Below are 25,023 nucleotides of genomic sequence, written 5' to 3'. Positions count from 1 at the left end.
GCACGAAGGTGAGACACGTGAAGATAATTTTATCTGAGTTGACAACAACTTCTTGTGGTGACACAATGTGTTTTACAATGCTAACATGGGCTAATTGTTGTGGTTCAGTTATTTTATGTTAGCTCTCGTGTACATAACCGGAAATGAAACGAAAGACAAAAGGACGAGGTACGTGGGGCCAGTTTGATCTAAGACACTGGTGATTTAGCAATATCCACTGGCCCTAAATGTTACATACAGCATCTTCAGCGTCCAAAGATCAAATCGAGCAAAATTGCAAAACTTTGACAGTTTCAGCTTTTCATATAGGAAATTTGGCAGCAAACATCATTGGAGTTCAGATACTTTACAGACCAAAAAATAAATGATTTATTAAGAAAACTAGAAAAGCCCTCAGACAGTGCAGTACTCTGCCAAGGCTGTTTATTCCCTCATATGGCATTGTCAGAAATGCATATATTCCATAAGTTTTTGAGTAATGTTGCTTAGAGACAGACAGACAAACATACGTCGGTCATCATATAAATTATAAAACGATCAAAATAGATGCCACTTTCCTTGGCGGAGTAATAATCTGCACATATTTTGAAAAAAAAAAGTGAGCACTTTAATATTGACAAGAATAACAAATGTGTTTTTGGACAATATTCCTTTCATTGGGGCGCTGATTTGAAATGTATTACTTTCCTTTACCTTAGGTTATGTTTAATTAGGTCTGTTTTTCTTTTTGCCCAACACTCGCCATCTTCCAGTATCTATTCAGTGTCCAAGAGAACAGCTTTGAAGATATTCTTCTCGAGTAAAAGGCAGCAGAGCACTTTTCTGTTTCTGTGAGTAACAGCTTGGGTTGAACAGTCTGTCCCTGAGGCAGGAGTGAACGGAGCCCCAAGCAGCTCACTGGTTAACACTCTCTGCAGCTGGGAGGGGACCACTGCAGCTGTCCCTCTATCATACTGCCTCTTTTCTTCCATTGTGCTCTCCAGCCAGCAGTCCCACATGGTACCAGGGCTGGCTGAGACGAGATGCAGCCAGTCTGGAGGGAAAGCACAGTGGAGAGTCACAAATAATAAAAACAAACAAGATATTCAAGCAGAGGTCACATCTGGAGAGCTAAACGTTACCCTGCTTTGATGAAAAAACAGCAGGAACCTTCTAGGGGAAAACTCACCCAGTCAAAAGAAAGAGACATGACTCTAAAGGCAGCATTTTTTAAAAATACGCTCAATTAGAAGCCAGACGAAGGAGGGGATTTATTAGCTGATTCTAATGTCATGCCCACAAGAAATAAGTCATTTTGATTTGCTGGCACATATACGTTAAATAATATATTTGAATACTAAAGTCAGCTGTGTTTTAGTCACAGTTGTAAATCAGTTCTTATGGTAAAACAAGAACATGCTGCACTTTTTTTTCGGTCCTGCACCCGCTCATTTCCGCTGGGATTCACATCATTGTTGCCCACAGCAGTGTTTCATATTGAAAATCTGTTGCCCTTTTCTACAGAGAAAATAAGACATGTAGCCCTTATGAAAGTTATTTTTAAACTGAAGGAAATTCGATTTTTTCAGCTGTTTAATAAAGTATTTTAATAAGACAACAACACGAGTCTTCCTTGGTGAAAAACAAAAAGCTTCTGCTTGAGGCAATGTGGGAAATGTAAGTTAAAAAATAAATAAAAATAAGCAACAGTTTGTGTTGTTTCTCATAGCAACAGAGAACTGTCTTCATTGTCAATGTGATTTTGTTGCTTACTGATCAATTTAGAGCTAAAACAATCAGTCAGCATCTATTTTGATTCGATTTTATAATTTAAAGCATTTTCTAAAGCCAAACATTTGCTAGTTTAATCGTCTCTAATATGCAGGTTTACTGTTATTTCTCTGTTATGTTACTACCAACTGAACATATTTTGGTTTTATAGTACTTTGTTGTGATTGCTTAGACCAAACAACACATTTGAAGACAACACCCTGGGCTCTGTAAAAACTTTTTTATTTTTTATTTTTTTGCATTTAACTGCAAAGATATCAAGTTGAATAATGAATTTATCACAAAAGTAATTGTAAGTTTTAGTCCCAGATCAAATGGGAAACAGAATTTTATTCAATATTTTTCACATTTAATTCAAGCCATATGTTGTATTAGCAGTTATCATACATAGATATCATATCATTTGAAATAATAAAACAGACGTGTTGACTTTTAAGACAGCAGATAATTAATTTTATCATGTACTTTTTTAATATAAGGAATAGATTAGAAAGGAGTTTGTCAGAGTGGAAAATCATCTCAAATGGACACTCAGATACAGATAAGTAAGATGTTTTCAAAAATAATGCTCAAACCAAATCAATCTGACAGGGAAAAAACAAGTTGTCAAGTCATTTATTCAACACAATATCTAAACACAAACTGTATTTATAAATTCCTCTGAATTTAGTGTCAAGAAATTGATACAGCGTTAGAAGTTGAGGCCTCCTGTACTGGACAGGATGTACAATGTCACCATCAATTTTGTTGCACAAAGTCAACAGGATTGTAAGAACAGGAAAAGCATTGTTTAATCTGACTTGGGAGCATTCCATACATTTGTCCTAAAATTTCTAACCTTGTAGTCCCACTAGATAAATGGCTTAAATTAGATTATTTTGTTATGTTACATAATTGTTGTTGTTTGTAACAAATTAACCCACACACATTAGTAAATAGCTCAGTCTAAATTAGCTGAATGTATTCAGTTAGTGTTAATTTTGGATTTTATTAGGTTTAATAACTGCTAGCATTTTGTTGACAACTCGCGTGGTTTGTTTCATCAAGTGGGCAATACCATATTATTAAATTCCCAATTTCTCTGATAGAGAATTCTAACTCAGCAGAGGCCAACAGAAGCAGTTCTTCACTGTGATGTAAATATTACTGTTACATAAAGGTAGCAGTAACAGTAAAAAGCATAAACATTTGAGGGTTTCTAAAGAGGTGGTAGGGAAAGTAAAAGGCCTAATGTGTTTTTAATATCTAAATGTTTGCCCGTTACCAGCACTTTCCCTCCTCAGCCAGTCTGTAAAAGGACTCCTATAATGTCTCTTACCCAACTTCCAAGTTAATTCCTCTCTAATGGCCAATCAGTCACAGCGTAGTATGATGTACAGAAATTACACAAGCTTTACTCCTTCTTTAATGCTTCCCCAAGATGTCTCATTAATTTACTGCAGCTTTGCCAACAATTACAACAGAATGAGTCAGGATGATGCTCAGTGTTGCCCTCCCCCATGATTTGGAGGATTTTACCATGTGTAAAATTTTCATGAGCTTGTTTCAGTTTTATGGGCCTCCTTGTTATGAGCCACAATAGGATCCAATCGACTGGTGTTATCAAATTTGTGTTCAGGTTGATGTGATGTCCATATTAAAGCTAGCATGGCAGAAAATTAAACAAACATGGTGGCCTTGGCTTCCCTGGCACCATAAAAACAGATGAGATGATGATTTAAAAAAGAAAAAAAAAGTTTAATCAAATCACTTGCATTAAATAGTGTTGGAGCCTCCATTGGACACGGCAGAAATGGCTTCAACAACAGCTTGGCCAGCAAATGGGTCATTGGATGCTCTAATTATAATGATCCACAGCAGATGTCACTTGTTCTGTACACGCCACTGCCCATATAGAAAAACCTGTGATGGTAAATCAGGGTTAAACTGTTTGCACTGTGTAAGTTTAGTTGCTTTCTCTCTTCCAGATGTATATCCAAACAACCACATTGACCATCTCTGTGAGCCTGAGTGCTTCGGTGTCCCTCGGGTTGCTCTACATGCCCAAGGTCTACGTGGTTCTCTTCCATCCCGAGCAGAACGTGCCCAAGCGCACACGCAGCCTCAAGGCTGTGGTTACCGCTGCCACCATGTCCAACAAATTCAACCCCAAGGCTGGACTCAGACCCAACGGAGAGGCCAAGACGGAGCTGTGCGAAAGCCTCGAAACACAATGTAAGAACACACATGCTAATGAGGATATCTTTCACTAAAAAAACTGCTGCTGGTTTTTTTTCCTGTCCTTCAGTGTCTGTAATTCAAACAAATTGATGCAATGATAGGAAGCAGAGTAAAAAAGAATCACTTATTAACAGATGTGGAGCGTGTTATTTAACACTTCACTGAATCCAGTAAACGTGCCACTGTTGTTCATTTGCTAGCAGGGTGTGTGTGTGCGTGTGTGTGTGTGTGTGTGTGTGTGCACTCGTGCTACTATGTAAGTGTGGCCTTGGCGTCATTACACACTCACAAAGTGGGGCCCTCATTTCCAACAGTGGCCCTTTTTCCGGACCCCACTTGGACATGCTTTAGATCATGCTAAAATCATGTCTAAAACCTTCTGGTGAAGTTTTATAATTTTTGCCAAGTGGGGCCCAGCAGGTAGGTATGTGTAAATATGCGCACTCAGCAGCACCTCTGTAGACAGGAGCAGGTATTTCAACGACCAATTCACACACGTCGTTCACACACTCCTCTGCTGTATGAATGGCTTGCCCCCCCCAGAGAGGCTCTGAGGCTGTAAAAGGAGACTTTTTACAGCACTACTTACTGAAGGAACCAGTCTCATTAGACATGATTTGATTCTTTTTTGTAAGGAAATTTAAACTTTAATAGAAGTCTTAACTAGCTTCAAACTTTAAATTATACTAAAATAAAGGACTATCACAAAAAAAACCTGAAAAAAGACAATTTTTTTAAAAAAGTAGTGAAAGAAAACCAGGACAATATTGACCATAAAATTTCCAGGATTGTGATAATTTCTTTAAATTTTGAATTAACCACTAAAATACAGATGTTAGACTTTTATAAAACATCTCAAATTTTTCAGTCCTAAAACACCCTGATCATTTTTCCCAAGAACAGAATTTAAGTTCATTTGACCATATACTTGTGTCCTGAATCAGTATGTTTGAGAATGTGTGTTGATGCATATGATGGAAACTACTACTTTGTAAAATGATAGAAGTCCCCTGTTTGATGGCACAGAATGACACGGGTCCCACTTAGATAGCATGGAGCGATGTTCACACTCCACAATGGACACAGATAAAAAAAAATAAACTAAATTATATATTACATAAAAAATAATTATCAAAACTTAAAAGAATGGAAGAATTTTAACTGCTATCATTCTACTGGTGTGATAAAAATTCTTCTAAGAAGACAAATGCAAATTTGTGCCGTGAATGTGCAAAGCTTGAATCTAGCATCACTCACTGCTGGTTTTAACAAATTTTACAATGTACTTCTGTCCTCTGTCTGTAAATAGAAGCATGTGTTGATGCATGGTGGAGAAAAAAGTTAACCACAGATGCCCCACTTAGATAGCATGGCATGGCATGGCATGGCATGGACACTACAGAATGGATGAGTATGAAAGAAATTTTTGAAATGTAAAAATAGTAACCTAAGGGTATCACAAATGAATGTTATAGCATTACTATCAACACATTTGTGATTTACATTTAATATCCATCCATCCATTATCTATACACCGCTTAATCCTCACTAGGGTCGCGGGGGCGGGGGGGGGGGGGGGGGGGGGGGGGGCCAAACCCACCGGACACGGGCGAAGGCAGGGGACACCCTAGACAGGTTGCCAGTCTGTCACAGGGCTACATATACAGACAAACAAGCACTCTCACATTCACACCTACGGGCAATTTAGAATGATCAATTAACCTCAGCATATTTTTGGACTGTGGGAGGAAGCCGGAGTACCCGGAGAGAACCCACGCATGCACAGGGAGAACATGCAAACTCCATGCAGAAAGATCCCGGGAAAGCCGGGACGCGAACCAGGGACCTTCTTGCTGCAAGGCGAAAGTGCTAACCACTACGCCACTGTGCAGCCCTACATTTAATATATTAGATTATAATAACTAACAAACACAAAGTTTAACATGACTGAACAGAAAGCTTGAACCTAATTTCCTGCTAATGTGTAACCTTAAGTGTTGTAAAGGTACAGAGCTTACATGTAGCATCACATCATTGCTAGAAACTGCTGCAGTGTTTTTATATTAATACATGGCATTCGCCACGACTGCGTATAAACGGAAATAATCAATTGGGGATACTGACAGCAAATTAATTAGTTTTTTTACAATACACAATAAGTATTAAAAAATAAATAATGCATAAAAACTTTTTGAAAATGTCTGTTAGAATTAAATGAAGAAGGAAAAAAAGTCCACTGTTGGATGGTACTGAATGATAAGAGTCCCCTCTTTGATGGCATAGAATGACATAGACTCCCTCTTAGATAGCATGGAGCGATGTTCACACTCCTGCATGTGTGCATAAGAACAGAAGAGGATATATGCCTGATCAATGATTCAACTAAGAGATGAGTCATGTTCAATTCAATAATCCTGGACATTACAAAGTCCTAAGATGGTGTTTTTATAACCTTTCTCGACTGTAAATGCAAGTTGGCTGATTGACATTAGTCTGAGGTGTTTTTTGAGGGAAATCAAAAATGTAAACTTCAACATAGTTTGAGATGAGATGGTATATTTGATGGGTTACTTACAGAATCAGTATCTTCAAACATAACTGGATTCAATATTTTTGTCATAATATACTAAGGTTCAATTTCAGAGCATATTCCAACCATTTTCAAACTTTATCTATTTAAATGCTATTTAGAAGCAGATGGAATAAGTATTTTTTTAAGGAAAAAGAAAAGCATTACATTTCACTAATGTTTTGTATTCTACCTAACTGCTTGTAATAGCAATAGCTGTCACATAACACCTGCCTACAGTCACAAATATAAAACAGTAAAAAGCACAACTAATGGTTTTTTACATAATAAACTGTCAAGACAGTTTATAACAGAAAAAAAACTCATAAGCTCACAAAAAGAGCCCCCCCCATAGCCAAACAAAACTGGCATGGTATATGGTCTGTTGCTGATGACATGTAGGTTGTTTGTTTTTTTGGTACTATTTGTCCTTAACCAGAGGATAGGCCTGAACAGTTATTTCGGTAGTTTCCCTCATTCCATATTTTGCTCAGAAGAAGGCTGCGCATTGTGGATCCTTGCTTGTGTGCAAGTGCCTTTGCAACGTCAACTTCATCTTGATGTTTTCGCATCAGGTGTCTTGAAACTTTTCCGAAAGGCTTCTGACAATAGAAGCAGTAATTTTTCTTGTCGTAGACATGTTTGTGTGCGGTGTTTGAGGACATTTTCACTTGGATACCCTTCAAACTGCATTCAAGGACATTTTCATCCTTTTTCATCCCAGTCTTAACTGCTTTTTTCTGATGACTTTCTTGGTTACTTCATCATCTACTTCTGTTGGTTCATCATCATCATCATCTTCTTCCTCTGACATATCAAGGGAAAGGGAGATCTGTGGTTCTATTTCCTGAAATACAAAAAAAAGAGTAAGAAAATGAATGCTATAAATTATCTCACAACATTTTTTTGTAGTTTTAGCACATAGTTAAAATCAATATTTACCAGCCCTGGCCAAAAAAAATTAATCCATAATTACCATTTCAATGACAGATATATCATCTTCAGTGTGAGAAGATGAATCCATCACTACATCACAGACACTCCCTGGCTAATCACTGTTAGCATTGTGTTGAATGTCAATCTCATTTCCATCATGAACTTACCTGGATATCTGACTCTTTCTTGTACTTGTATTGTATGCCTCCAACATCCTCATAACTTGACCAAGAAAAAGATCCAGCCATTTGAGACAGCAACGTTGGCTGTGCCAAATCCAGTTTTCTGTTTGCTCCAAAATCTGCGATAAACAGTTTGTTGCTGATATCTGTAGAATATTGAAAATGATCCTTAGACATGTACTGCTTAATGCAATATCCACAAAATAACATCATCTTTACTGTGATGTATAATGAAAAATTGGATAATAAACACATTCTACCAGATATTTATGGCTACAACTAAACAATTTATTAATTTTTTTACCAAACAAAATGTTTTCAGGCTTCAGGTCTCTGTGCAAAATCCCGCGTGAATGGACTTAATGTAGTCCTTGCAGTAGCTCCTGGCAGATCCCCAGTCTTCGAGCCTCAGTCAAACTTTCTCTCTCACGAAAGTTCTTGTTTTCAATTACCTCCACCAGACTGTATTCACAAAGAGGGGAGACAAAATAGGCAAAGTAACTATCTTCCAACACTGCAATTGGTTGTAAAAGATGTTCTGGTTTTAACTTTTCTGAACATAGGACATGTGCCATTTTAATCTCATTTTCAGAAATATGCTTTGCAACTCTTTTCACTGCAACTTCGTAGCCCTCCTGGGAAAATTTCAGCAGCATTGCATCCATTTGCAACCTTTGTTGCTGTGTTAAAAACAAGTTGTCCAATTTTCGTAACGCCAGGCTGAGATTCAAGGTTTTCTAATGAACTCTTCCAGCGGGATTCCTTGAAAATACAGAAAAACAACCATTAGGCATTGTCATCATTTAAAATTTTGTAAAGCATGCAAAAAGAAAAAAAGAAACATACGGTCTTTGATTTACCGCCTTTTCCTGGAGCTCCCTGCATGAGGAGGTAATGGTTTTCTGAAACAAATTACATCAACAAGATGATGTCAGTGATTGAAAGTATGTTTTACTATATCACTGACAATGTTTTTCAGAATTTTGAAGAATGATTTTTGGTGAGGATTAGAGACATGCTCAATTAAATGATGGAATGGCAAAAATATAGGAATAGAAATACCTGTCTCCATGGGCAGTCAGGGTCTCTGCAGTCATACATAATTTCTTCTCCTGCACTGATATTTGACTTTGAAAATGCACACAGATGTGGCCTTTTCTGCTCATCCAATATCTTTGGGTCACACACACACAAACATTACATTTTCTATTACATCAAATACTGTTACATTTATCTGAGGTTGTACAAATGATATGAGTAAAGGTATTATGAGGAAACAATTCAAAGACATACGTACTATTTTAATGTTGCTGTTTGGCTTGATGTGATCATCATTTATGAATCTTCCAAGTCTTGCTTGTCTTTACTGCCATCGACACTGTATGATGAAAGATTTTTTTCCAGTTTTAAAACATTTAACAAAATACTGCAATTATTTAGTTAGGCCATCCATTTATTTAATCTTACCAGAAAGATTGTCCCTGAAAACAGTAGAAGTACAGAAATGCTGCATCGTCAGCTCAGTGCCTCTCCTTCAGATCCAGTGATGTGTCTTCCAACATACTCCAGCAGGAATTCTCCTTGCTCAATGTTTTTAGTGGCAAACACTCCATAACCTGATTAATAGAAAATAAATAAGAATACATTAATAGTGTGATATAAGTTTCGTAAATGCTCATGTGTTGCTGCATACCAGGCACACCCAACAGAAAACAGCTCAGCAGTGACACTGTCAACAATACTTTGAAACCTGTCACTGTAAATATTTAGATTAACTATGAGGCAGAAGAATTACAGTATCTGCATTTTCATAATAGTGCAGCAAAACTTCTCAGGTTTTTCTTGCTGTGAGTTCTATGAGAATATCAATGCTACCTACATATTTAGACATAAATATTAAATAAGACACAACACCCATTTAGTTTAGCATGATGGATAATGGGATTCTGTTTCTCAAGTGTTTTGTTAAGTGGAACAGATCCTCCCATCTAACTTCAAATAAGAAAGCAAATAAGTAAATTCCCATTTTGCATCTGCCTAAACTACTTTAAGGCTGCTTACATGGCAAATTGGGAAGGTACATTTTCATAACTAGAACAAATAATTCTAATACACAATTTCCTGCATTAAAATACATTAGGTGCTAAACTGAATATTAATTACAATTTCAACAGACATACAATATTGACAACAGAATTTTATGTGCAGCCATACCTTTCTCCTGATTGATGATTTTTTTCTGAAACAAGCCTTTATCTTGCCCAGAAGCAATGAAGTGCAAAGCTTCCTTTTCAGGACAAACTCTTCTGGGTCTCATTTTCCTGTCAAATATGAAATAATATTTTATGTGCAATACACTCCATATGTTGAAAAAAGAAGACCATTGAAACAACATCTATTTAGGTTTATTAATACAATAACTTACATTAAATAAATAAATTTGTTTATATTGTAAGTGGAAAAAAAGTCATTTTTAAATTGTTAGCATTTACATAGAGGTTTTAGAAAAAGAACTGCAACTTACCTTACATTTTCTTTGCTTGAAGGAAGAAAAAAACTTGAAGGATGGTAGGGCAGTACCTCTTCAATATACTTACCTATACAACTATTATATCTTTATATATTGATAGAAAGATGCACAAATAAAATATTCAGGTAGATGATTCTCCAATGAAGTAAAAACACATGAAAATGCTTTCTGTCCTTTAAACCTGTCGCTCCTCAAAACAGAAAAGACAAGTTGAAACTTCTGTGAGGAGACCAGTATTTATATATAACCCTGCACAGTGATCTGAACAGTGACTGGGTCTTTGGAAAAAGATCGTTAGTCACCATGATTTGAATGGTGAATCAGTGCAGCTAGACCAGATGGAGATGCATGAAGGGTTATAGGGTTTCAGTTGATGTGAATTGGATAAGCAAAACAATGAAGGAGAATCCACATTTACCTTGTCTCAGAGTGGACAAGTGGTTGTCTGTTGCATAATAGCTGTTAGCATCATGGCTGATGTCAGCTTGAGGAAAAATACCACTGTTTACAGACAGCGATGTGGAGTTGCAGTTACAGCTGCCTGTTTCCTCTCATTGACTTCACCCATGGTGTTAATAGCTGCTCGTTTGATAATCCCATATCACAGCAGCCTGTTTGATCCACCCGCCCATGAATGGTGAATCAGTGGAGCCAGACCAGACGTAGACACACGAAGAGTTCAATTGATGTGAATTGGGCTAGCAACACAGGGGCTTGACTGAAGGACAATCTACACACATGTCTGCTCAGTTCGTCCAGCAGATGTAAAAGGACTGGACAACACACAACAGAGCTGTGACAGAAAAGGAATCTAGCTTTGTAGAGAAGTTGTTGTCCAACAAATATTGATCCACTTTGTTTTTGTAAAGGAATGTCTTGCTCTGCATTTCTGTAGAAAGTAGGAATAAAACTAAAACCAAAAAACACCCACACTTGATCTGTGAATTAAGGAATGATGGGACCATTTGTAGGGATTTTTTTTGTCATTGCTGTGTCTTGTAAAGAGATTTATCTAGAACAGATGAGAAGTCTGAATCTGGCTTGTTTAACCTGAGCCTTACAGTAAGTTATCACTCAGCAATGGATTCTGAAGTACGGGTCAAGGTGTGTTTTAGCTGATGATTTTCATGAGGCCTTCCATGCCTTTGGAAGTTAAAAACTCCTGCATCGACAGAGCAGTTTTTCACTGGTAGTAGGCTGATGTAATTCTCCGCTGCTGTTAAAGGTAACAAATGACAGTTCATGCTATAATGAAAAAGACAGGCTCAACATATTCAGAAACAGGAAAAATCTACTTTAAAGTGTTTAAAGTACACTCATACTTCTAGCTTTAAAAACAAAACAACACAAAAAAACAACAACACATGACAAGAGGTTGTACTGACACAGGAAATTTCTGGCACATTTGTTGAGTGAAACTAGAATTATTTATTTATTTGACTTAAATGGTTCAGTTTTCTGTGAATACCTGGATTATCACGATTTGCAAAGTGAATAAAACTTCTGAAACTGATAGAATTTATTCATGCATAACTACAAGGTACATTGATCTGAATGTAAGTCAGCCTGTTGAGCTGTGCTACAGCAAAAACCTGTTTGTCTCCTTTGCCATGGCAGAGTGTCTCCAGTAGCACCTCAACATAGAAATGTAAATTGTGTGTGGGGGTTGGGCATCAACCTTCAGGAACATCAGCTTTACCTCTGTCCACACAAGCATATTAGTATAGAGCTGGAGTTGTTGAATCAAAAAGGCATTAAAAAACAGGTGACGTTTTGACTTATTCCAAAATGTCTGTTACCACATTATGAACATTAGTATCAAAATCGCACCTCTGACGGAAAGGAAATCCTCACATTCATATTTTTACCACCATCAGGATCCACCAGTACGAAATTGTAAAGAAAAGCATGAGGTTTTGATCTGTGAAGCAAACAATGCAATCTCGTTGTACTACATTAGTTAAATGTAGGGAATTTTCAAGGGTTTTTGCATCTCAAAAATGATTTGTTACCTTTAGCAGACACACATAGCAGAAAATGTCCTTACAAAAGGAAAAAAGCATTAAATACTTGTTGGACAACAACTCATTTGAAATGATTATTTCCTCCATCCATCCATCCATTATCTATACACCGCTTTATCCTCACTAGGGTCGCGGGGGGGGCTGGAGCCTATCCCAGCTGACTCGGGCGAAGGCAGGGGACACCCTAGACAGGTCGCCAGTCTGTCGCAGGGCCTGATTATTTCCTTTCTGTCTTAATTTTGTTTGCAAGGTGTTTTTTCATTGCTTGTAAATCTGCTGGATGAATTGTACACGTGTGTGCAGATTCTCTGTCAACCAGGTCATTGTCATTCCATTCCAAGTTCACTTCAATTGATATTTCACTCTTCACGTGTCGAGGTCTGGTCTGTATGTGCTAATTCACCATTCACAATGAAGAGAAGCAAACATATTATAGGAATGTTCAGGTGCGCACATCTGGCATCAGGGCTCCAAAGTAAGTTTCTGAATAGTAGCACCAGTGCAACCAAATATCTCAGTCACGTCAGCACAGGATTTGGTCACCACCTCCCAAAACTGTCATTGCTGCCAATAGTAGCGTCACTGTCAGCATTTGTTCTGCACCAGTCATCGTGATTGAATGTAGTTTTCTAGTTTTTTTCTGTTTAACTGACTCCATCATCTTTCCCTAGCTGCCCCTGCATTCTGATCATCATGTGTGTCAGAGTCAAACCTGTCTCTGTCCACATTTATTCATTTATTTTGGGATAATCTGCTAGACGTCATTTCATCTTTGGAACACAGCAACAGCTAAATGGATTGTTCTACATGTCCATCAGGGAGAGACTGACTGAGCCAAAGAGCAAGAAAAATTGCAACCTGTGCTTACAATATCTAACAAGGTAGCTGCCCATGATGGCTGGAGTGTCTCCAAATCAGCCTGATGATCATTAAACACTGCTGACAACGTGAAATTTTAACTCAGACACTCTTGAAAAATAGCTACATATGCAACCATTTTGGTTGCATATGTGAGACTTGCCTGGGATTATTATATGTAAAGCCACATTTACCTTGTCTCAGAGTGGACAAGTGGTTGTCTGTTGCATAATAGCTGTTAGCATCATGGCTGATGTCAGCTTGAGGAAAAATACCACTGTTTACAGACAGCGATGTGGAGTTGCAGTTACAGCTGCCTATTTCCTCTCATTGACTTCACCCATGGTGTTAATAGCTGCTCGTTTGATAATCCCATATCACAGCAGCCTGTTTGATCCACCAGCCCATGAATGGTGAATCAGTGGAGCCAGACCAGACGTAGACACACGAAGAGTTCAATTGATGTGAATTGGGCTAGCAACACAGGGGCTTGACTGAAGGACAATCTACACACATGTCTGCTCAGTTCGTCCAGCAGATATAAAAGGACTGGACAACACACAACAGAGCTGTGACAGAAAAGGAATCTAGCTTTGTAGAGAAGTTGTTGTCCAACAAATATTGATCCACTTTGTTTTTGTAAAGGAATGTCTTGCTCTGCATTTCTGTAGAAAGTAGGAATAAAACTAAAACCAAAAAACACCCACACTTGATTTGTGAATTAAAGAATGATGAGACCATTTGTAGGGATTTTTTTTGTCATTGCTGTGTCTTGTAAAGAGATTTATCTAAAACAGATGAGAAGTCTGAATCTGGCTTGTTTAACCTGAGCCTTACAGTAAGTTATCACTCAGCAATGGATTCTGAAGTACGGGTCAAGGTGTGTTTTAGCTGATGATTTTCATGAGGCCTTCCATGCCTTTGGAAGTTAAAAACTCCTGCAGCGACAGAGCAGTTTTTCACTGGTAGTAGGCTGATGTAATTCTCCGCTGCTGTTAAAGGTAACAAATGACAGTTCATGCTATAATGAAAAAGACAGGCTCAACATATTCAGAAACAGGAAAAATCTACTTTAAAGTGTTTAAAGTACACTCATACTTCTAGCTTTAAAAACAAAACAACACAAAAAAACAACACATGACAAGAGGTTGTACTGACACATGAAATTTCTGGCACATTTGTTAAGTGAAACTAGAATTATTTATTTATTTGACTTAAATGGTTCAGTTTTCTGTGAATACCTGGATTATCATGATTTGCAAAGTGAATAAAACTTCTGAAACTGATAGAATTTATTCATGCATAACTACAAGGTACATTGATCTGAATGTAAGTCAGCCTGTTGAGCTGTGCTACAGCAAAAACCTGTTTGTCTCCTTTGCCATGGCAGAGTGTCTCCAGTAGCACCTCAACATAGAAATGTAAATTGTGTGTGGGGGTTGGGCATCAACCTTCAGGAACATCAGCTTTACCTCTGTCCACACAAGCATATTAGTATAGAGCTGGAGTTGTTGAATCAAAAAGGCATTAAAAAACAGGTGATGTTTTGACTTATTCCAAAATGTCTGTTACCACATTATGAACATTAGTATCAAAGTAAGTAAGTTTCTGAATAGTAGCACCGGTGCAACCAAATATCTCAGTCACATCAGCACAGGATTTGGTCACCACCTCCCAAAAATGTCATTGCTGCCAATAGTAGCCTCACTGTCAGCATTTATTCTGCACCAGTCATCGTGATTGAATGTAGTTTTTTACTTTATCTGTTTAACACTTTAAATGAAATAAGCCTCATTCAGTTTGTTTTGAACACAATCTACAGGTAGATGCAATGTTTAAAATTATTTTCAAAAATATTACTTACTGCAGGAAGGTGAGTGTAATGCTACATAATATCATAGTTCCCTCAATTAATCTATTTTCAGTTAAAGGGGAACCTTATTCACAAAATTGATTGATTTTATGGCTGACAGAGAATAAGGTCCACACTTTGGTGGTACAGAATGATAGGGGTCCTCTTTTAGATAGTCCATAACGACACGAGGGCCCTTTTAGATAGCACAGAGCGACATTAACACCCCAGTGTTTATACATGGATAGAAGATCATTTCAGTATTTACAATATAGTCCTGATTAGAGAAAGAATCATTTACAACTTTTATTTTGACATTGTTGTAATAATTATTTACTCTGAAATGGATGCTAAAAAGATGTTCATTAGACCACATTAAACTGTAGTTGCAGAAGTTTTTAAATCCGAGCCTCAAATGAAAGGTTTTACCTTCAAGAGTGAAATAATAAAGAGGCAATACAAAGGTCCAATTTGAAATTCACACTTATCTCATTTCATAGTTATTTCATACTAGTACAGCAAAATGTGAGAACCCCTAATATAAAATGAAAAACAAAGACATGTTTGTTGTCAGGAAGTGTGACAAACATTCAAAAATATTACTTTACAAAGATTTCAACTGTATTTCTGAATATATGTGAATGGAGACGCACATATAAAAAATGTAAGTAATTGTTTCTGATGTCACAGTTCTTGATAAGAGCATGATGTTAGTGCATGCAACCAAGCAACCAAGCCAAACAAATCAGGGATTTGTAAGAGAGACTAATTAAGTCAAATGATTTTCACAATATTTGTATAAAGGAGAGGTGTTTAAACATTTAAAACTTTAGAGTTGCACTTAGACTTACTAACAATTCATTTGTGTGGCACACACAATTCCATTGCGGCCCTTTTTCACTGCTTGTAAATCTGCTGGATGAATTGTACACGTGTGTGCAGATTCTCTGTCAACCAGGTCATTGTCATTCCATTCCAAGTTCACTTCAATTGATATTTCACTCTTCATGTGTCGAGGTCTGGTCTGTATGTGCTAATTCACCATTCACGATGAAGAGAAGCAAACATATTATAGGAATGTTCAGGTGCACACATCTGGGATCAGGGCTCCAAAGTAAGTTTCTGAATAGTAGCACCGGTGCAACCAAATATCTCAGTCACATCAGCACAGGATTTGGTCACCACCTCTCAAAACTGTCATTGCTGCCAATAGTAGCGTCACTGTCAGCATTTGTTCTGCACCAGTCATCGAGACTGTAGTTTTTTACTTTTTTCTGTTTAACACTTTAAATGAAATAAGCCTCATTCAGTTTGTTTTGAACACAATCTACAGGTAGATGCAATGTTTAAAATTATTTTCAAAAATATTACTTACTGCAGGAAGGTGAGTGTAATGCTAAATAATATCATAGTTCCTTCAATTAATCTATTTTCAATTAAAGTGGAAACTTATTCACAAAATTGATTGATTTTATGGCTGACAGAGAATAAGGTCCACACTTTGGTGGTACAGAATGATAGGGGTCCTCTTTTAGATAGTCCATAACGACACGAGGGCCCTTTTAGATAGCACAGAGCGACATTAACACCCCAGTGTTTATACATGGATAGAAGATCGTTTCAGTATTTACAATATAGTCCTGATTAGAGAAAGAGTCATTTACAACTTTTATTGTGACATTGTTGTAATAATTATTTACTCTGAAATGGATGCTAAAAAGATGTTCATTAGACCACATTAAACTGTAGTTGCAGAAGTTTTTAAATCCGAGCCTCAAATGAAAGGTTTTACCTTCAAGAGTGAAATAATAAAGAGGCAATACAAAGGTCCAATTTGAAATTCACACTTATCTCATTTCATAGTTATTTCATACTAGTACAGCAAAATGTGAGAACCCCTAATATAAAATGAAAAACAAAGACATGTTTGTTGTCAGGAAGTGTGACAAACATTCAAAAATATTACTTTATAAAGATTTCAACTGTATTTCTGAATATATGTGAATGGAGACGCACATATAAAAAATGTAAGTAATTGTTTCTGATGTCACAGTTCTTGATAAGAGCATGATGTTAGTGCATGCAACCAAGCAACCAAGCCAAACAAATCAGGGATTTGTAAGAGAGACTAATTAAGTCAAATGATTTTCACAATATTTGTATAAAGGAGAGGTGTTTAAACATTTAAAACTTTAGAGTTGCACTTAGACTTACTAACAATTCATTTGTGTGGCACACACAATTCCATTGCGGCCCTTTTTCACTGCTTGTAAATCTGCTGGATGAATTGTACACGTGTGTGCAGATTCTCTGTCAACCAGGTCATTGTCATTCCATTCCAAGTTCACTTCAATTGATATTTCACTCTTCATGTGTCGAGGTCTGGTCTGTATGTGCTAATTCACCATTCACGATGAAGAGAAGCAAACATATTATAGGAATGTTCAGGTGCACACATCTGGGATCAGGGCTCCAAAGTAAGTTTCTGAATAGTAGCACCGGTGCAACCAAATATCTCAGTCACATCAGCACAGGATTTGGTCACCACCTCTCAAAACTGTCATTGCTGCCAATAGTAGCGTCACTGTCAGCATTTGTTCTGCACCAGTCATCGAGACTGTAGTTTTTTACTTTTTTCTGTTTAACACTTTAAATGAAATAAGCCTCATTCAGTTTGTTTTGAACACAATCTACAGGTAGATGCAATGTTTAAAATTATTTTCAAAAATATTACTTACTGCAGGAAGGTGAGTGTAATGCTAAATAATATCATAGTTCCTTCAATTAATCTATTTTCAATTAAAGTGGAAACTTATTCACAAAATTGATTGATTTTATGGCTGACAGAGAATAAGGTCCACACTTTGGTGGTACAGAATGATAGGGGTCCTCTTTTAGATAGTCCATAACGACACGAGGGCCCTTTTAGATAGCACAGAGCGACATTAACACCCCAGTGTTTATACATGGATAGAAGATCGTTTCAGTATTTACAATATAGTCCTGATTAGAGAAAGAGTCATTTACAACTTTTATTGTGACATTGTTGTAATAATTATTTACTCTGAAATGGATGCTAAAAAGATGTTCATTAGACCACATTAAACTGTAGTTGCAGAAGTTTTTAAATCCGAGCCTCAAATGAAAGGTTTTACCTTCAAGAGTGAAATAATAAAGAGGCAATACAAAGGTCCAATTTGAAATTCACACATCTCATTTCAAAGTTATTTCATACTAGCACAGCAAAATGTGAGAACCCCTAATATAAAATGAAAAACAAAGATATGTTTGTTGTCAGGAAATGTGACAAACATTCAAAAATATTACTTTACAAAAATTTCAACTGTATTTCTGAATATATGTGAATAGAGACGCACATATAAAAAATTTAAGTAATTGTTTCTGATGTCACAGTTCTTGATAAGAGCATGATGTTAGTGCATGCAACCAAGCCAAACAAATCAGGGATTTGTAAGAGAAACCAATTAAGTCAAATGACTTTTATGTGTTTAAACATTTATAACTTTAAAGTTACACTTAGACTTAATACACATTCATTTGTGTAACACAGACAGTTCCATCGCAGCCCTGACCGACATCTACGTATGAAAGAGGGGCCCTCCAGAGCCTGCAATGGAAGTCCCCTCTTTGATGTGTAGATGTCGGTCAGGCTGAACTGTTGTGTTAACGCCTACAGCTCCACTGAAGGCTATGGAGGGCCACTCTTTGATATGTAGATGTCAGGCAGGGCTGATGGTCCCCTCATGGCTATTTTTTTTAAAAATAAAAAAATCCATATTTTTAGTTATATTCTGAAAAAAGACCTTAAAAGAAAATTTTGTATATGATTTTTGTTTCAGCAAAATAACTGCAAACACTGGGCCACTATTACCAGTTTACCACGACGGCCCCCTCTTGGATTGTAAAGCGTGTATGTGTGTGTGTGTGTGTGTGTGTGTGTGTGTGTGTGTGTATGTGGTGGGGGGGTAATTATTCTCTAAATTATGTGTATGGTGTATAAAGTCATGAAGCAATGGATTAAAGAACATATTCTGCATTCCAGCGTTGAAACTACAACTCTAGTTTCAAAAAACCTTAAATTGTGGCAGATTTTTTTCCCCCCAAAGATTCTCATTTCTTCTGAAGTTCATAAACCTCCTTACCATCATTATTATTTAATGGAATTTATCAGCTACATATGAAACTTTACCTTTATCTCTTCCAAGTACACTGCTACATATTTACTGTTTAAACTCATTTTCAAAGAATTAATTCATTATCAAACAAGAAAAGCAGGCCAAGGCTGCTCAGTCATATGATTTCCGATAAGTGCCGACAAGTCCGCAGTGGTCAAATTATAGTAGGATAGCAATGATGTGACCGTCAGCAGGCAACTGACATAGTGTTGACATCATAGTTACAGTGACGCCACGCCGATATCTCGCAATGATACAGAAGTCTTTACAAATCTATGGAGTTAGAGTATAAGCTACATCACTACCAAAATGTAATCAGTTGGTATTTGTGTAATTTCTGACCTTCATTGAAAATTTCATCCAAATCCGTTAGTCCAAATTTGAGTAATGCTACAGAGTACAGAGAGACAGACAGACAAATTAACGCCAATCTTCACATAACTCCACTGTGATCCTTGGTGGAGTAATTAACAGTTTGACAATTGATTACTTGTTTAACTCTGTTGGACATTTTTCAGCTGGCAGCAGTGATACTATCAAGTTTTCGGTGGTTGCTTGACAATGGTCCGACAAAACACGCCATGAAATATGTAACTTCCTTTCCACCCTTAGCTTTTTGTACAACCTAAGAGCAGTTATCCACTGTTTCTAGTTATTATACTAAGACAAGCTAACCTTCCCTTTAACAGACAGATACCAGAGTGGTATCAACCTTCTCATCCAACTCTGTCACGAAATGAAGAACAATATTTCAAAAACTGACTATTCATTTGATGCAGCCAATTGCATTTTCTCACCTCTACCAGTAACAGGTCATGAAACCATCAACGCCACTTAGCCAACAAGAAAAGCACTCAGAAAGTGCAGTACTCCACCAAGGCTGCTCAGTCATTTTATGATCTTCGACAGATGAAACGTTGAAAAACGTTGTGGCAGAAATCACGGCACCATAGAATGTGGCCACTTAATGTAGATGTACCCACAAACGAAATTACATTACACTGAGTACAGGCGTATGGTATGCATGTGTACATTATGTACAGATACCGAAATGTGACCTAAATATGTAGCGGGCGGCGGGAATTGATGGGACTCAGAAACATCCCCACAATTTAATCCATTGTTTCTTGTATCATTTCCAATGGATAAGTCCCCACAAGTCCGCAGCAGTGAATTTTTAGTAGGATCTCAATCATGTGATTGTCAGCAGGCAGCTCACGTAGTGTTCACTTGTTGTCAATGATGCCGTGCCGCTATCTCGCAATGATACAGAAATCTTTAACAAATCCGTAGATCCAGACTATAAGCCGCATCACAGCCAAAATTTAATCAGTTGGTCCGTTAGTTTGTTTTTGAGTATTATTGCTAAGAGACAGACAGACAGACAGACAAACAAACAGACAAAGCAAGGCTGATCGTTATATAACTCCGCCGAGGTTCCGCCTCCTGGGTGGAGTAGTAACAAGAGAGCAGAAAGATTCTCCTGGTTCATTTTCTGGCTGCTAGCATTAGGAAGATCAACATGGTTTTGTTACTTCCTGATCTAGTAGAGATATTGTCAAATGAACATCTGCTGAACATTTTCTTTATCAAGAGAATACCTGAGTGAGGTTAACTCTTATTTTATTTCAGTTTCTTTCTTTGCCCACTTGACATCGGGGCACTATTTCTTTTGCCAACGTTTATACCGTAACTCCATTTGTTCTGTTAACTGTAATTCAAGCCTTTATTTTCTCTGAAGGTTTTGTCTCCAGTGGCAGACAGAACTGCATAGTGAAAGCAAAGTTTATTGGGAACCAATCTAAACATGACTGTGTCATAATTCTATAGCTATTACATTATGCAGTCAATATTTGCTTAAAAATATATCTATCACCAATTTAAATCAATTTGTGTTTTAACAGCCAAAATGGCTTAATTCAAAGACCAACAATGACTTAAAAACCGCTGAGTTTAGGTCACAATGAAGCCAAAGATTTCTTGGCTTCAGCTTTTCAAATGTAAGAATCTAGACTTTATAAAAAAAAATAATAATTTAAACAAACTTTTTGAACAGAACTCTCAATAGGAAGACCTCCTGTTGGGCTCTCAGAAACTGATCAGCGTTTGTCACTGTTAATTGACATACTAGAGAAAAAAACATTAACCAAAACAATAATCAGGAGCTCAGTAACAAAAATCTTTGGCTGCAGCCAGAGCTGAAACACAAACTAAATAATCAGGCATCTGACTCTCCTTTCTGAGGCAGCTGAATATCTCAGCAGGCACCTCCTCCTAATCTCAATACCAATAAAAGGGCTTGGCACTACTGCTTCAATGACACACTCTAGATTTATACAAGTGAAGTAAATAATGACTCCAGCAATTGAGTCAGCAGAAATTACTCATGTGACGACCAAAACGCTCCTCTTCTGCTTGCCTCTGGCAGGAAGAGGTTTTAATCGGTCACGTCTGTCAACAGAGATGCATTCCCTCCGTCTGGCCCCAAACTTGGAAGGAATCGAGTGTTTTGTCACACATTTTAAAGCTGAATTCTTCTCCTTATTTTTAATTAAAGCAGTGGTGAGAAATGTTTCCTTTCATAGAAGAAGAAAAAAGCTGACACTGTATTTCCTGTTTACACAAAAACAGAAATCAATATAAAATGTATGACAATGCACAGCAGTAACAATGGAACAATGCTGGGAGGACAATCGACTAAAATAGCTACATGTAAACACACACAGCTTTATTCTTACACATTCTTGCTTTAAGTTTCTGTGGAGGGTTAATGGGGCCTTTTGTCACAATAAGTGGCAAGAAGGCGAAGACACAGAATTGATAGCCAGCAGCAATTTATCCTGATGGTGTTACCGTTTACAGGGGCTGTACAGTGCATGGCTATTTGAATAAGCACCATTTGTCACTGTCATTGCCACTGTGGATATATGGCTTGATGAAATTGAAAAATTCCTGTCTGGGCCAGCTCCCACAACTGCTGAGATCTGGTGGCGATATGTCAGGATTTATCTGCTCCACCTCAGCGAATCAGCTAACATGGTCTGGGGAGACAACTGGAAAGTTGAGTCCTGATATCTGCAGGAAAAAGGAGGAGATGGTGCTCGCTGTAGGTAGTAATGGCATTTCCTGAGGGAATAAACATTGTCACAGCAAAAGTCATTGGGCTGCACAGTAGCTTGGTGGTTAGCACTGTTGCCTTGCAGCTAGAAGATCCCTGGTTCGTGTCCCGGCCTTTCTGAGATCTTTCTGCATGGAGTTTGCATGTTCTCCCTGTGCATGTGTGGGTTTTTTCTGGCTTCCTCCTTCCTCCTTCCACAGTCAAAAACATAATCAGGTTAATTTGTGATTCTAAATTGTCTGTAGATGTGAATGTGACTGTGATTTTTTGTCTCTATATGTAGTCCTGTGATAGACTAGTGACCTGTCCAGGTGTCCCCTGCCTTCACCCTAAGTCAGCTGGGATAGACTCCAGCCCCCCATGACCCTAATGAGGATTAAGTGGTGTTTAGACAATGGATGGTTGAATAGAATTAAGGAATGTTTTGTAATTATTGCCAGAAATTTTACACTGCGACATGAGAACCAATCAAGGACTGAATACAAATTCTCAGCCATTATGTGACATTTCATCCTCAAACTGGTGAAACCAGAAAAGCATAGATAAACAAAAACACCCGTATGGCCAAATCCTCCTCATCTCAAAGGTTACAATAGCTCACCTTAACTCAATTTCAGTCTCAATCTCCTCTCTTATTCTTCTCTTTCAGCTTTCTCAACAAAGCAAACCTACATCAGCTACAGCAACCATGCAATCTAAGGGACAAAGGTTCTTATCACAATTCAGGATTTCCACCCTGACGGAGAAAAAACATGCAGTGGGAATTCACACAGCTGGCAAAAAAAATAAAAATAAAAATGGATGTGTTATTGTGTGGGTGGAGATCACAGAAGAATTGCCCAAAGACGTGACATGGCGAAGAGAGACCACAAAGAGACGCAGGGATGGACAATGCAGGGGACCAGAACAGATAACAGTACAATTTTAAGGTTCCATCTTCTGTCTGCCTCACAAGAATACACACACACAGACACACACAGACACACACACACACACACACACACACACACACACACACAAAGAGAAAAATGAAAAATACTTGCATGGCAGAGGCCTGGAGACTGAAGGATGGAGCTTTCCTTTTGAGTGTTTACATTTCCGCTATGCCCTCTGTCAAAGACTTCTGTCATCTTGAGCCGTGCTGACTGAAACTGAACTAAAATCACAATTATGTTCAGATGTTCTCAATGTTGTCTGCCAGTTTTGCGAACTATAATTAATCTTAAAATCCTCAAGGCATCATGAGGGATTAATCAACACCAAAAAGGCATGAAAACATGGTCGTTGGATTTCTAAGAGGGGGCTCATGTTTGTTCATAATTTCTAAATGTATTCTAGTCTCCTGAGCGAAATGACTGGAAGTGACTGGTAATCATCTCAACAATGCAACAGATCCGTACCAGACTCCACATATTTTTATTTCTACTTCCAGGTTGCCGCTGACTTCATAAGAATGACTACACATAAGATGGTCTCTGCCGATTTTGAGCATGCCAGTTTCAACATCCTGTGTTGTGTTGTTAAAAAAATAAAAATAAATAAGAAAAAGACAAACTAATATATTTGGAATGCGTTTAAACTCCGTTGCAGCGTTGTTAAAAATTGTTTGGGCCCGAGCCTATTGTACGTTAAAAGCTGTTCTCAAATGGTGAAGGTCTAGTGAGTGATTGTTTATCTGTGCTACAGTGAGGCCATGATTTGTATTACCAGCTAGCCCAAGACTGCCACTGCCCTCCGCATACCTGTATGTGCTTTCAAACAGTGGCTCGTGGTTAAAATAAGCAATGATTTTAGCCAGGAGATCTCACTGTGAGCTGTCATCCAGGATGACCCTCCCATCACTGCCACCAGCTATTCTCTTGGTCACACGTACTTAGTGTAAGGGTAAAGCTTAGCTGTACGGATCCATTAGTAGGGGAATTAAGATGAAGTATGCCCTTGAGAGGATCATGCAATATGCCCTGAAGGTGATATCCATAATGGACCAGCTATCGAGAAAATTCATTACTGTACATGTCCTCCTCGGGCACTCTCATGATAAGGAGGAGGTGTCAGGAAGTTGTAAAGCTTTTCGACAAATGAAAATCTAATTGCAAAACTATACAATATCTCTATCCATCACCCTGAGCTTGCTGAACAGATTAAAAGTTGGCTTCTTGCAGTGTAAAAGCCCTCTAATGTCTTGGGGAAAGAAAAAAAAACATTGTGGGGTCATTTGTGTTGTGAATTCAATGCTGCTTCTCATGCCTCCTTCTGTATTACTTTTCAACACCATTTGTGTTGCAGAATAAAATGTGAGTGCTGACCAAATTAAATGGCAAATTAATGTATGTTATTAAATAGATTGATGATGTCTGCTTTATGTCCTGACATATCCTAAAATTGGGGAAAATGTACAAAAAGATACAGTGCCTGGCTATCTGACTATGTATTTGTAAAACCTCATGAGAACTAATGAAGTGTGTGAAGCATGTTTAGTTTTTTTTTTATACAAAATTTTATTTCTATTAAAAATGTTTTCAAACTTCAATGTCCATTTCCGGATTTGAGTGATTAAAGGAAGAAATGTGCTGGTTTGAATAGTTTTGAGAATTGAGAGGACTATACATTGCAGATTATTTCTATTTCTTGTGCTGTATGTTGCCTGATTAAAACCCAGAAAGATACATTAGCAAACCTAAATTATCTTCAGCTAAATGATTGGCAGCACTTCTATGTGAGCATGTGTGTATTTTACTCCTGCTGTAATGAAACAACACAGATTAAAA

At 37.6% G+C, this 25,023-nt stretch overlaps 1 protein-coding gene and 1 long non-coding RNA gene across 2 annotated transcripts in view; one reads left to right on the top strand and one right to left on the bottom strand.

Moving 5' to 3' along the window:
• Positions 1 to 24,785, top strand: part of LOC111569772 (metabotropic glutamate receptor 4-like) — a 254,424-nt gene extending 229,639 nt beyond the window's left edge. The window contains exons 10-11 of the mRNA XM_023272120.3: positions 3,738 to 3,984; positions 22,905 to 24,785. Of these exons, the coding sequence (XP_023127888.1) occupies positions 3,738 to 3,984; positions 22,905 to 22,954 (297 nt within the window). The 3' untranslated portion in view covers positions 22,955 to 24,785. The remainder of the gene's footprint in view (positions 1 to 3,737; positions 3,985 to 22,904) is intronic.
• On the bottom strand, positions 6,185 to 10,176 carry LOC118471199 (uncharacterized). The gene is made up of 8 exons (XR_004848435.2): positions 9,892 to 10,176; positions 9,145 to 9,293; positions 8,975 to 9,055; positions 8,740 to 8,850; positions 8,524 to 8,579; positions 7,982 to 8,439; positions 7,663 to 7,823; positions 6,185 to 7,406 (listed from the first exon to the last, which is right to left on the bottom strand). It is a non-coding gene; the product is annotated as an uncharacterized LOC118471199 (long non-coding RNA).
• Positions 24,786 to 25,023: the final 238 nt, after the last annotated feature.

Source organism: Amphiprion ocellaris, chromosome 5, assembly GCF_022539595.1.
Source record: "Amphiprion ocellaris isolate individual 3 ecotype Okinawa chromosome 5, ASM2253959v1, whole genome shotgun sequence".
Lineage (NCBI taxonomy): Eukaryota > Metazoa > Chordata > Actinopteri > Pomacentridae > Amphiprion > Amphiprion ocellaris.
Note: the sequence above shows the minus strand (reverse complement) of the source record. Positions and strands in the feature narration are given on the sequence as shown.